Source organism: Theropithecus gelada, chromosome 3 (genome assembly GCF_003255815.1).
Source record: "Theropithecus gelada isolate Dixy chromosome 3, Tgel_1.0, whole genome shotgun sequence".
In the NCBI taxonomy this organism is placed as follows: Eukaryota; Metazoa; Chordata; class Mammalia; order Primates; family Cercopithecidae; genus Theropithecus; species Theropithecus gelada.
The window spans coordinates 56537746-56552298 of record NC_037670.1 but is presented as its reverse complement, the minus strand read 5'-3'; the positions used below and the strand labels follow the sequence as shown (position 1 = coordinate 56552298).

Genomic DNA, 14553 nt, shown 5'->3' with positions numbered 1-14553 from the left:
TTCAAGCATTTGTCCTTTGTGTTACAAGAAATCCAATGATACTCAGTTATTTTAAAGGGTACAATTAATTATTATTGCATATGGTCACCCTGTTGTGCTATCAAGTACTGGGTCTTATTTATTCTTTCTAACTATATTTTTATACCAATAAATGTCCTCACTTCTCCCCACCCCTACCACCCTTCCCAGCCTCTGGTAATCATCATTTCATTCTCTATCTCCATGAGTTTAATTTTTTTTTTTGAGATGAAGTCTTGCTCTGTCACCTAGGCTGGTGTGCGGCTGTGGGATCTCAGCTCACTGCAACATCTGCCTCCCGGGTTCAAGTGATTCTCCTGCCTCAACTTCCCAAGTGGTTGGGATCACAGGCATGCACCACCACACACAGCTAATTTTTGTATTTTTAGTAGAGATGGAGTTTTACAATGTTGGCCAGGCTGGTATCGAACTCCTGACCTCAGGTAATCCATCTGCCTCAGCCTCCTGAAATGCTGGGATTACAGGCGTGAGCTACTGCACCCGAATGAGTTCAATTATTTTAATTTTTAGCTCCCACAAGTAAGTGAGAACATGTGAAGTTTATCGTTCTGTGCCTGGCTGATTTCTCTTAACGTAAGGTCCTCCAGTTCCATCCATGTTGTTGCAAGTGACAGGATCTCATTCTTTTTTATGGCTGAATGGTAGTCCACTGTGTATGTGTGACATTTGTTTTCATCCAGTCATCTGTTGGCGGACAGTTAGGTTGCTTCCAAATTTTGGCTATTATGAATAGTGCTTCAATAATAAAATCTTTCTGTTATTGATTTCTAATATTATACTATTGTGATAAAAAGATACATAATATGATTTCAAACTTTTAAAATTTGTTAAGAGTCATTTTGCGGCCCAATATATGATCTATGTTGGAGAATGTTCCTGTGCCCTTGAGAAGAATGTATTCTTCTACTGTTTGGTGAAATTATCTATGCCTCTTCAGTCTATTGGGTCTATAGTTACTCACATCTGCTGTTTCCCTACTTACTTTCTGTTTGGATGGATTATCTGGTGCTGAAAGTGGGATACAGTAGTCCCCTACTGTTCTTATATTTCTGTAAGTTTCTTCCTTCATTTCTGTTAATATTTGCTTTATATATTAGGTGCTCCAATGTTGTCATGTATTTGACAATTGTTACACCTCTTTATAAATTGATCTATTATTATATAGTGATCTTGTCTCTTATGACAAAATTTGACCAAAAGTCTAATTGTCTGCAATGAGTATACCTGCCCTGTCCTCTTTTGCCTATAATTTGGGTGGAATATCTTTTTCTTTTCTTTTTTTTTTTGAGACAGAGTCTCGCTCTATCACCTAGGCTGGAGTACAGTGGCGCGATCTCGGTTCATTGCAACCTCCACCTCCTGGATTCAAGAGATTCTCCTGCCTCAGCTTCCTGAATAGCTAGGATTAAACGTGCCCACCACCATGCATGGCTAATTTTTTTTTTTTTTTGTATTTGTAGTAGAGATGAGGTTTCACTGTGTTGGCCAGACTGGTCTTGAACTCCTGACTCAAGAGATTCTCCTGCCTCAGCCTCCTGAGTAGCTGAGATTAAATGTGCCCACCACCATGCATGGCTAATTTTTTTTTTTTTTTTTTTTTTTTTTTTTTTTTAGTAGAGATGAGGTTTCACTGTGTTGGCCAGACTGGTCTTGAGCTCCTGACCTCAAGTGATCCATTTGCCTTGGCCTCCCAAAGTGCTGGGATTACAGGCAGGAGCCACCACACCCAGCCATCTTTTTCTATTCGTTCACTTTTAGTCTAAGTGTGTCTTTAAGGCAAAAGTGAGTCTCTTGTAAGCCACATATTATTGAGAATTGTTTTTTTATTCATTCTGCTACTTTGTGTCTTGTGATTAGTGGGTTTAATCTATTTACTTGTAAAGTAATTTTTATAGGTAAGGACTTACTATTATCATTTTATTAATTGTTTTCTGACTGTTTTGTGGTTCCTTTGTTTCTCTCTTTCTGTCTTCCTTTGTGATTTGTTGGTGTTTTTGTAGTGGTAGGCTTTGATTTTTTTTTTTTTTTGAGATGGAGTTTGCTCTTGTTGCCCAGACTGGCGTGCAATGGTGCAATCTCGGCTCACTGCAGCCTCCACTTCCCTGGTTCAAGCAATTCTCCTGCTTCAGCCTCCCAAAGAGCTGAGATTACAGGCATGCGCCGCCACGCCCGGCTAATTTTTTTTTATTTTTTGAGATCGAGTCTTGTTCTATTGCCCAGGCTGGAGTGCAGTGGCGAAGTCTCAGCTCCCTGCAACCTCCACCTCCCCAGTTCAAAGTATTCTCCTGCCTCAGCCTCCTGAATAGCTGGGATTACAGGCACCCAACATCATTCCCGGCTACTTTTTGTATTTTTAGTAGAGACGGGATTTCACCATGTTGGCCACGCTAGTCTTCAACTTCTGACCTCAGGTGATCCACCGCCCCGGCCTCCCAAAGTGCTGGGATTACAGGCATGAGCCTCTGGTCCTGGCCTCTAATTTTTTCTTTATATTTTGTGTATCAATTACAAAAGTATGGAATTCTGGAATTGTGGCCACCATTATATAAAAACTGTGGGTGGTAATTGTTTCGGGGTGAGTTTCTGCACCAGGCCCCAACAGATCAGGCCAAACCAGTGTGAAGTCAAGTTTTTATTTTATTATTATTATTATTATTATTATTTGGTGTTAAACAGCTTTAATCTTGGTCATCGTGGCTTCTCGGCACAGTAATAAATACTGCACATGATCAACATGTTCTGGGGAAGGGGGCAAGGGCAGGGGGAATCATCTTCTTAGAAAGTACAACCCAAGTTGGAAGGGCAGGAAGGGGTGGGGAGAAAACCCTCCTGGTGCCTGTGGCAAAGTGCAGGAGCCCCCACCCCCAAACTAACCTGAGTCCAGCCCCTCTGGGGAAAAAAGGGGTGCATGAACTACCCCTATTCCACAGGTACTTTCTGTGGCCTAAGGCCCGCACCACACTCCAGCTTGCAGCCCTGGCAGGAGCTATGTTGCATTAAGTGAAAAGCTCTTAAGTTCACACACTCTAGGTTATGTACAGGGGCTCGGAGAAGGGAGACTGCCCCTGCAGCCCCCCCAGCTGCCTCCGGCACCAGGAGGGAGCTGCAGGGGTAGGGGATATATAAAAGAGGAGCAGGCTTCATTCCGTCCTAAACTGGAAAGGATGAAATGGCTTTACCCGGGAGGAGATAACCATCCTATGCTATCCCCACATACTGTCTGTGTCCTCAGAGGGTACTATGAGTCTTGGGATCTTCTCCGGGGTCCCCCACCTACCTGTGGTAGCTGTGTGAGGGACCCAGGGGTGGGGGGCAGAGCTGGGGAGTCCCCTTTCAGCCAGGCTGTCCAGGCTGTCTGGGGCAGAAGCAGTGGTGGGGCGGCCTGGGCGGAGCCAGAATCCAAGCCGGGTGAGGTGGGGTCAGGACCCCCGTGGGGCTGGGAGTCTGGGTAGAGGCAGCTATGGTGCCAGTCGGGGGCGGTCCAGGGGGGGAAGCCTCAGCCCTGGGGGCTTCTCCGTGGGAGTGGCCACTGCATGATCTTCTGGGCACCTCACGGATCTTCAACTGCAGGTGAAACGGATGCTGGTGGTGGGTGCAGGGCCGCTAGGAGCCACTGCCTGGGTCCCAGAGGCTGGTGCTGGGGCAGGTGTAGCCTGAAGCTGCTGGGGCCGCGTGGGCAGGATGTTCTGCACACAAACCTTGGAGGGGAAGATGTATGCATAGCAGGCCTGGAGGGTGGCTGTGGCCTGGGGGACGGGAAGAAGCTGTGGTCCTGGAAGAGCTGCATGACCGGGGCCCGCACTGGTCCAGCGCCCGCAGTGAGGAGGACCGCACCTTCTCAGACTCCGGCTCCCTGAGCCAGTCCTTGGTTTCTCTACCTGTACGGTTTCTCTACCCAAGGGGTGAGGGCCGTAGGGGGCCCATTCTGCTGCCCTGACCATACTCCTGGGCCTTGAACGTTCCTGGGCCCAGTGAGAAGGAGGTGGCTGCCAAGTTGAGGAGGAAGCATCCGAGTACATGGAGGAGGAGGACAGGGTGGGACCATAGCCTTTGCCAAGGATGCAGGTGGATCGGGGGACCCTGGGAGCTCAGGGTCCAGCAAGGGGTGGCAGGGGATAAAGGAGGAACAGATGACAGGTGCAAACACCTTCCCACCAAAGCCCTTGTTGCTCTCTGGGTCCTCCCCAGAGCTGTATGCACTCTCACTGTCAGTCACCTGCTCCTTGTACTTGAGATCAATGTCAGTGGTGCTGAAGCCATCGTCAGCAATGACATCATCACCCCTTCCTCCTCACGGATGACCTTGTGCTCCTCGTCACTCGCTATGTCCTCACTGGCCACATGCTGGGAATGAGAAGCTCAGGTGGGCAGCAGCGGGGCTGCCCACTGGCCACCAAGGCACCTCCCTCACCAGGGGCTGCCAAGGGGCCTGGAGCTCCATACTGGGTAGAAGGCTTTGGGCCAGAGTCCGATGCAGTGCCAGACACCACCTGCATCAGTTCCTGTAGTGCCTGATGGTCACTTCCCCGCCGTCCAGGCTGCGTACCCCACTGTGGGAGAAGGCTTGAGGCCCAGCTGAGCCAGGTTCCCTGTGTGCAGCCGTTCTGCCCCATAGAAGCTGCTCCTTGGTATCCCAGCTCAGGAATGTCTGGGATACAACTGCCAGAGGACACCCCAGGGGCAGTGGCAATGCCCGTCTCTGACATGCTCCGCTCCTGCAAGCCCTTGTACCCTCCTGCTAGCCCCTGGCTTGTGGGCTTGGCCTCCGAGCTGGACTTCGTTCGGTCCTTGTTGCAAGTGGGCCACCTTCACCTGGGAAGTCAGGTCATGGTACTTCTGCAGCTCATTGGGCCCCAGGGTGTTCCACCACTCACCCAGGATCTGGCTGATGGTCCAGTTGTCCTGGTTGGGGTGACACTGGTGGGCCCCACCAGGGCCTGGTGCCACTTGCTGAAGATCATGACTGCCACTCATGGGCCACTGGATGTGGTCCTTGTCCCATTTGTTGGGGCTGCATCCATCCTTCTCAGATGAGTCCTGTTCCTTGGGCAGGGCACTGAGGGACTGGGCCTGACACCTCTGGGTGGCAGAGGCAACTGGGTGTCAGAAGACATGACAAAGAGGAAAGCGTCATCATGATCAGTCTCTGTCTCACTGTCTAGCAGGGGCTCCCCTGAGGGGCCCAGGGCTCCTCGTCTGTGGTGGGAGGTGGGCCCTTTCCAGGTTCCACCACCCACAAAGTGTATGGCGGTCCAAGCCCTGGGCTTTCAGGGCAGGTGGCTCCAGGGGGCCACCCAGGGTCAGCACTCTCTGTCCCACCTGGTGGATGCTCATGAGTAACAGCTGCCAACTCGGCAGGTTCTTTTGTCTGGTTGGAGGCCACTGAGTGGCTGGCAGGTTGCTGGGCCTCATGTGACTGCAGGGAGGGGTCAGGAAGGGGACAGAGTACCAGGGGAACACAGCCACAGAGCGAGGTTCCACGTTCCTCTACACAAATGAGCCAAGGCCACGGGAGGCCTTGCTGGATGCAAGCATCAGGGGCCTGTGGGCTGAGTGCATGGTCTGGGCAGGGGGTTCCTGGCAGGGGCTCATACCTCCTCAGCCCCCTCCTCAGCCAAGGTGGCTTGGGCCCAGAGAAGGGGGGTGGGAGGAGAGTAGGAGGCCAGGCCTCAAGTTTTTTTGTTTTTTTTTTTTGAGATGCAGTTTGGCTCCTGTCACCCAGGCTGGAGTGCAGTGGCACAATCTCAGCAGCCGCCACCACACCTGGCTAATTTTTTGTATTTTTAGTAGTGATGGGGTTTTGCCATGTTGGCCAGGCTGGTCTTGACCTCCTGACCTCAGGTGATCCACCCACCTTGGCCTCCCAAAATGGGATTACAGGCATGAACCACTGCGTACAACTTCATTCTTTGATTTTTACTTGAAAAACTCCCTTAAGCATTTTTTTAAGGTAGACCTAGTGGTCCTGAATTCCCTCAGCTTTGTTTGTCGAGGAAACATGTTATTTCTTCTTTCTTTCTGAAGGATAGCTTTGTCAGACATAGTATTAGTTGCTGGCAGTTTTTTTCTTTCAGCACTTTGAATGTATTATTTGATTCTCTCTTGACCTGCAAAGTTTCTTCTGAGAAATCTGCTGATAGTCTAATGAAGATTCTCTTGTCTGTGTCATGCCACTTTTCTCTTGCCTCTTCAATATTTTAAAAAATCTTTGACTTTTGACTATTTGATTATATTGTGACTTTGTGAGTATCTATTTGGTTTGAACCTCTTTAGGAATCTTTAGGCTTCATGTATTTGGTTGTCTAAATCTTTCCCATGATTTAGGCAGTTTTTAGCCATTCTTTCTTTAAATAAGCTTTCTTTTCCTTTCTCTACTTTCTTTGTCAAACTCCCATAACCTGACAGCGGTTTGCCTAATCGTGTCTCATTGGCTTTCTTTTCTCTCTCTCTCTCTCTCTGTCTCTTTTTTGAGATGGAGTCTCTCTCTGCTGCCCAGGCTGGAGTGTATTGGTATAGTCTTGGCTCACTGCAACCTCTGCCTCCTGGGTTCAAGTGATTCTCCTGCCTCAGCCTCCCAAGTAGCTGGGACTACAGGTGTGTGCCACCACACCCAGCTACTTTTTGTATTTTTAGTAGAGATGGGGTTTCACTATGTTGGCCAGGCTGGTCTTGAACTCCTGACCTTGTGATCTGCCTGCCTTGGCCTACCAAAGTGCTGGGATTACAGGCTTGAGCCACCACGCCCGGTCTTCTTTTCTCTTTTTTATTATTTTATTATTTGTCCTCTGGCTGGATAATTTCAGAAGATCTATATTCAATTTTACAGATGCTCTTTCCTGTTGAAGTTTACTATTGTGTTATATTGCCCAGTCTGGTCTTGAACTCCTGGGCTCAAGCGATCCTTCTGCCTTGGCCTCCCAAAGTGCTGAGATTACAAGCATAAGCCACTGCATTCAGTCAGTCCCAGCACTTTGGGAAGCTGAGGTGGGAGGATCACTTGAGCTCAGGAGTTTGAGACCAGCCTGGGCAACATAGTGAGACCTTGTCTCTATATTAAAAAAAAGAAAGAAAGAAAGAAAGGATTTGGGAGGCCAAAGCAGGAGGATCACCTGAGGTCAGGAGCTCAAGACCAGCCTGGCCAACATGGTGAAACCCTGTCTCTACTAAAAGTACAAAAATTAGCCAGGCATGGTGGTGCGTGCCTGTAGTCCCAGCTTCTCGCGAGACTGAGGCAGGAGAATCATTGGAACCAGGAAATGGAGGTTGCAGTGAGCCAAGATTGTGCCACTGTACTCCAGCCTGGGCAACAGAGTGAGACTCCATCTCAAAAAAGGAAAAAAGAAAGAAAAGAAAAATTCCATATCTAAGTGTTTACTCCTGAGTTTTTGAGATTGTTATTAAGATCATGCTCTACTCTGATGATTTGGGTTTGTTTGATCAGAAAAAAGCATGTTCTTCTGGGTGTTCAGCCACACTGTGCTTTGGTGTCACAACTGCACATTGGTTTCACAGCTGCAGGACAAGTTCGAGCATCTTAAAATGATTCAACAGGAGGAGATAAGGAAGCTCGAGGAAGAGAAAAAACAACTGGAAGGAGAAATCATAGATTTTTATAAAATGAAAGCTGCCTCTGAAGCACTGCAGACTCAGCTGAGTACCGATACAAAGAAAGACAAACATCGTAAGAAATAATAGTTTCTCTTACTATTCTGTTTGAGAGCCCTATCATTCTACATCCCAACTTTCTGTGAGATTGTCTTTGTAGCATTTAACTCTGATTGAAATTCTTATTTTAAAAATTGGCTTGCTTATTGTATATTTTCCCCAACTAAATGTGAACTCCTAGCAGGGCGTGGTGGCTCATGCCTATAATCCCAGCACTTTAGGAGGCTGACGCGGGTGGACCACCCGAGGTCAGGAGTTCAAGACCAGCCTGACCAAAATGATGAAACCCTGTCTCTACTAAAAATACAAAAATTATCTGGGCGTGGTGACTGGTACCTGTAATCCCAGCTACTTGGGAGGCTGAGGCAGGAGAATCACTTGAACCCCGGAGGTAGAGGTTGCAGTGAGCCAAGAACTCACCATTGGACTCTAGCCTGGGTGACAAGAGCAAAACTCCGCCTCAAAAAAAAAAAAAAAAAAAAAAAGGTGTGAACTCCCAGAAGGCAGGTCCTGTGTCCATCTTTTTAGATTCTGTATCTCGGCACTTAGGACGCAGACTAACACGAAGATGATAGTCAATCAATTTTTGCCAAAATGAAAAAACAAAAGAAACATGTAACATTGTGTAAAAGGAGCTGGTTAGGTGGAGAAATTTCTTTACCATAGTCCTGCTTGTGGATCCAGTAGTGACTTACATTTTATATCCAAATAGAAGCTGGAGGCTTTGTTGGGGACTCACAGGCATAAAATATTAAGTTATACAAATCTAATTAATAGGCCTATTTTCCTTTTTAAATTCTACTAATAATTTCTTGATAGTTTTTATGATAAACGGTTGGATTTTGATGAGAACTCCCATGCTTTTGTGTCAGACTTAAAACTGATATTAGAATAAAGAATTCAAAAGCTAGAGAAAGTCAGAGTACAGTGAGAAGCCATGAGTTGCATCTGAATGATAATATTATGTCTTACAGATTTGGAGTATATGCTAAAGTTATCAAAGTTGTAGAAAATACGGCCGGGTGAGGTGGCTCACACCTGTAATCCCAGCACTTTGGGAGGTGGAGGTGGGCAGATCACTTGAGGTCAGGAGTTTAAGACCAGCCCAGCCAACATGGCGAAACCCCATTTCTACTAAAGTTAGCCAGGTGTGTTGTTGTGCATCTGTAGTCCCTGCTACTCGGAAAGCTGAGGCAGGAGAATCGCTTGTACCCGGGAGGCAGAGGTTGCAGTGAGCAGAGATTGTGCCACTGCACTCCAGCCTGAATGACAGAGCGCTATGAGTCACCACACCTGGTATGAGCCACCATGCCCAGCCCACAATGACTTGTATACATGTTGTTAAATCATCTTACAGATTTTATAATTTGGGGGAAGAAAACTTTTACTAAATGGTCTTTTAATGGAAACTCTACAAGAACCAGAATCTTTGCTTTGTTCACTTATGTATTCTTTCCTAGGCCTAGAACAATATCTGACACATAGTGGCGATTATTTGTTGAATAAATGGACCCAGCAATAGTACATTAGCTATGCTATATGCATACATTAAAGATGTAGATTATTGACTTTCAAAAGATAATTAATGTAACTTCTTACTGCTTCTGAACATGTTTGTGAGTTACATTGCTGAGGAACCTTTATCTTCTCATTCTTTCATCTTAACCCAATGTTATTAAAACTGAAATCAACAATATTATTCATATTTTAAAATAATATCCACCTTATAAAAATTATCACTGTGCTGCATTTGAGAATAGACTTTTTAGGTAATAATGGTATAATCCATAGGGTTTTTGAGGGCACAGAAGGATTCATGCTAACAGACATTTTATTTTCTATTTTCCAAGAGCTATAAAATATGATATTATATGATAGTATAAGGCATATTTTTACTGTTTTCATAATTTTTTTCTAAAAAAGTGTTTGTTTTCCATATAACTTTTAACTTTGTAAGTAAATATTTGTCTCTTTCAGCTCCAGTTTTATGTGAAATAGAATTTCCAGATTTATGTAGCATGGAAAATTTTAATAAGTCAGAGTTACTGATTTTTGCCAGTCATTTTCTCAATTATTTACTTCTTTTATCTTTAGTTGATTTTTTTTGTAGTGACAAGTTTTGTTTCTATTCTCATTTCCTTTTGTGTATATTCTATGTATATTTCATTTTTGGTTACTATGAAAATTACATATAACATCCTAGAGTTATAACATTCTAATCTGAATTTATTTCAACTTAACTTCAATCACATACCAAAATTCTACTGCTATATAGCTCTACTCTTTTTAGGTTATTGATGTAACAAATTATATCTTTATTCATTGTACACCACCTAACAGATTTATAATTACATTTTATGCATTTTTCTTTTAAATCTTATAGAAAATAAAAAGTGGAGTTACAAACCAAAATTACAATAATACTGTTTTTATGTTTGTTTGTGTATTTACCTTTACCAGAGAGCTTTATATATTCATATAGCTTGCTTATTTACTTATAGCATTAATACCTAGAGTTTATTTATTTCAACCTGAAGGACTTTTAACACTTCTTATATCGCAAATTTAGAGATAAATGGATTTTTTCAGCTTTTAAAAAAAAGCTGGAAATGTCTTAATTTCTCCCTCATTTTTGAAGGACAAGTTTTCCAGCTACAGATTTCTCAATTGACAGGTTTCTTCATTATTTTAAATATATAATCCACTGCCTACTGGCCTTCCAGGTTTTCTGCTGAGAAATCAGCTGCTAATGTTATCTGGATCCCTTGTCTGTGAGAGTTGCTCTTCTCTCTGAGCTTTCAAGATTCTCACGTTGTCTTTTTTTGTTGTTGTTTTTTGAGGCAGAGTCCTGCTTTGTCACCCAGGCTGGAGTGCAGTGGTGTGATCTCAGCTCACTGAAACCTCTGTCTCTTGGGTTCAAGTGATTCTCCTATCTCAGCCTCCCAAGTAGCTGGGGCTACAGGCATGTGCCACCATGCACAGCTAATTTCTTTGTATTTTTAGTAGAGACGGTGTTTTGCTATGTTGCCCAGGCTGGTCACAAACTCCTGGCCTCAAGCAATCTGCCCAGGACTACCATTTACTCAGCAATCTCATTACTTGGTATATACCCAAAAGAAAATAAATCATTCTACCAAAAAAGGCACATTCACTTGTATGTTTATCGCAGCGCTATTCACACCAGTAAAGACATGGAGTCAACTTAGATGCCCATCAGTGGTGGACTGGATAAAGAAAATGTGGTACATTTACACTGCAAAATACTACACAGCCATAAAAAAGAATGAGATCATGTCTTCTGCAGCAACATGGACACAGCTAGAGGCCATCATCCTAAGAAAATTAACGTAGAAACAGAAAACCAAGTGCTGCATGTTCTTACTTACAAGTGGGACATATGGACATACTTTGGGTACATATGGACATAAAGATGGGGACAGCAGACACAGGGTGCTACTAGAGGGGGTAGAGGGAAGAGAGGGGGAAGGCAAGGGCAGAAAAGCCACCTATTGGGTACTATGCTCACTATCTGGATAATGGGATCATTCATACCCTAAACCTCAGCATCACGCGATATACTCATGTAACAAACCTGCACATGGACTCTCTGAATCTAAAATAAAAGTTGAAATTATACAATTATTTTTAAAAATTACATGTATATATACTTATTGGCACTCTTAAAGACTATTGGGGCACAAAAAGACTCAATCACAGAACCGACCCGACTACAAAAATTGATTGATTCAATCACATTAATTGATTTAATCGCAAAGATGTTACGATGGAAAAGTGAAGCCATCATCAGAAATTTTGAATATCTAAAATAGCATATTTAGATATTAAATTTTAAAAATATTTTGAAATAATACAAAATAAAAACCTTTTTATTGTGTATCACAAAAAGGTGCTGTCCTCAAAAATACATGGATCATACAAATTCATCATAAAATACACTTTTTTTTTTTTTTGAGACAGAGTTTCGCTTTTGTTGCCCAGGCTAGGGTGCAGTCCTGTGATCTCAGCTCACTGCAACCTCTGCCCCCTGGGTTCAAGTGATTTTCCTGCCTCAGCTGCTCGAGTAGCTGGGATTTCAGGCACCGCCACCATGCCCAGCTAATTTTTTGTATTTTTAGTAGAGATGGGGTTTCACCATGTTGGCCAAGCTGGTTTTGAACTCCTAACCTCAGGTGATCCACCTGCCTTGGCCTCCCAAAATGCTGGGGTTACAGGTGTGAGCCACCACACCCAGCCCAAAATACACATTTGTAACACACAAGTCAAGAAATAGAACATTAACAGCACCCCAGAATACCCCATACCCCTTCCCAAACATTGTCTTCTTTTTTTTTTTTTTTTTTGAGACGGAGTCTTACTTGTCACCCAGGCTGGAGTGCAGTGGCATGACTTTGGCTCACTGCAAGCTCCGCCTCCTTGGTTCAAGCCATTCTCCTGTGTCAGCCTCCCGAGTAGCTGGGACTACAGGCGCCTGCCACCACGCCCGGCTAATTTTTTGTATTTTTAGTAGAGACGGGTTTCAGGCTGGTCTCAATCTCCTGACCTCGTGATCCACCCATCTTGGCCTCCCAAAGTTCTGGGATTACAGGCGTGAGCCACCGTGCCCGGACAACATTCCTCCTCAAGGGAACCCCCATCCTAACTTCAAACACTGTAGATCACCTTAGCTGGGTTTGTTTTTGTTTTTACCTTATATAAATGGAATTATGCAGTTTGCATGCTTTTGTGTTTGGCTTCTTTTGCTCAACATTATGCTTATGAGATTCATTTACACTGCTATATATAGCTGTGGTTTCTTTTTTTTCATTACTATGTACTGTGCCCTTCTGTGATACACTACAGTTTATTTAGTCCTTCAACTGCGAATGGACATTGGGTTGTTTCAACCTGGGCTATTACAAATAATGCTGTCATGCCCATTGTTTTTAGATGTCTCTGGCTGCACATTTATATTTAGAGAGAGAGACATCTAAAAACAAGAATAAATATATATTCTTGTTGCTCTACAATCTTGTCGACTCTTTTAATTGTAGTAATTCTGGTGGGTTTGTAGTGGTATCTCGTTATGGTTTTAATGTGCATTTTCTGATTTATTAATGAGGCTGAACACTTTTTCATGTTTACTGGTCATTTAACAATTCTCTTTTGTGAAGCATCTGTTCCAAATGTTTTCCTACGTTTCTACTGGGTTGTCTTTTCTTTATCGATTGGCTGGAGTTTATATATTATTGACGTAAGTCCTTTGAGACTTGTAGGCGCTACAAATGTATTTTCCTCTCTGTGGCTTTTTAGTCTTTCAATTATGTCTTTTTGACAGCAAAATTTCAGTGTGGTCAAATATTAATCTATTAGTCTTTTCCTTTATGATTCATGCATTTTTTTTTTTGAGATGGAGTTTCACTCTTGTTGTCCAGGCTGGAGTGCAATGGCATGATCTCGGCTCACTGCAACCTCTGTCTCCTGGGTTCGAGCGATTCTCCTGCCTCAGCCTTCTGAGTAGCTGGGATTACAGGCATGCACCTCCACACCCTGCTAATTTTGTATTTTTAGTAGAGAGGGGGTTTCACTATGTTCATCAGGCTGATCTCGAACTCCCGACCTCAGGTGATCTGCCCACCTTGGTCTCTCAAAGTGCTGGGATTACAGGTGTGAGCTACTGCGCCTGCCCTGATTCATGCTTTTGAAATACAATTTAACAGATCTTTTCCTAATTTGATGTCCTGAAGGTATATGTCTCTCTTACCTTCTAGATTAGTGCTGTCCAATAAAAACAGGAAGCCACATATACAATTTAAAATTGTCTAGTATCCACATTAAGAGAACAAAAATAATCAGATAAAACTAATTTTAGTAATGTTTAACTCAGTATAACCAAATTATTATTTCAAAATTTTAATGTTAAAATTGAGATTTTTAGGTTTTTTCCTACTAAGTGCTTAAAATTCAGTGCAAATTTTACACTTAATAGCACATCTCAAGTGCTCAATAGCCATACATGAACAGAGCAATTCTAAAAGATTTATTGTTTTTACCTTTTCACATTTAGGTCTATGGTCTATCTGCAATTGGTTTTATTATTATTATTATTATTATTGAGGCAGAGTCTCACTCTGTTGCCCACGCTGGAGTGCGGTGGTGCCATGTTGGCCAGGCTGGTCTTGGACTCCTCACCTCAGATGATCTGCTCCCCTCGGCCTCCCAAAGTGCTGGGATTACAGGCATGAGCTGCCGCACCCAGCCTAATTTTTGTACTCTTAGTAGATACAGAGTTTCACCATGTTGGCCAGGCTGGTCTCGAACTCCTGACCTAAAGTGATCCACCCACCTCAGCCTCCCAAATTGCTGGGATTACAGGCATGAGCCACCACGCCCAGCTGATTTTTTCTAATATCAAAGTAATCACCAGGGTCTTCCCTTTTCTTTTGATTCATTTATTTTCTTGGTTCTGAAATGTTTTTTAAAAATATGAAATGCTTAATGAATTTGTGTGTCATCCTTTCCCAGGTACCATGCTCATCTTCTCCACATCATGCCAATTTTAATTTATGTGCTGCTGAAGTGAGCACTGGTTCTGGATTTATTAGTTAATTTATTTTTGAGACAGGGCTTCACTGTGTCTTCCAGGCTGGAATACAGTGGCATGATCGTGGCTCACTGCAACCTCCGCTTTCCAGGGCTCAAGCAATCCTCCTGCCTGGGCCTCCCAAAGTGTTGAGATTACAGGCATGAACCACTGTGCCCAGCCTGGAATGTTTAACTGCTGACTTTGATGCCTGGTTTTGGTTGTACTAGATACTCCCATACTTTTTTCTTTAAAAATTACTGGTTTGT

General features: G+C 43.8%; 1 protein-coding gene and 1 non-coding gene across 2 annotated transcripts in view; one reads left to right on the top strand and one right to left on the bottom strand.

The window, feature by feature from the left end:
* Positions 1–10110, top strand: part of SEPT14 (septin 14) — a 72570-nt gene extending 62460 nt beyond the window's left edge. Inside the window, exon 10 of the mRNA XM_025378361.1 lies at positions 7552–10110. Coding sequence (XP_025234146.1) covers positions 7552–7731 — 180 coding nt within the window. The 3' untranslated portion in view covers positions 7732–10110. The remainder of the gene's footprint in view (positions 1–7551) is intronic.
* Positions 10111–14181: 4071 nt separating this feature from the next.
* On the bottom strand, positions 14182–14288 carry LOC112621868. The gene has a single exon (XR_003118804.1). It is a non-coding gene; the product is annotated as a U6 spliceosomal RNA (small nuclear RNA).
* Positions 14289–14553: the final 265 nt, after the last annotated feature.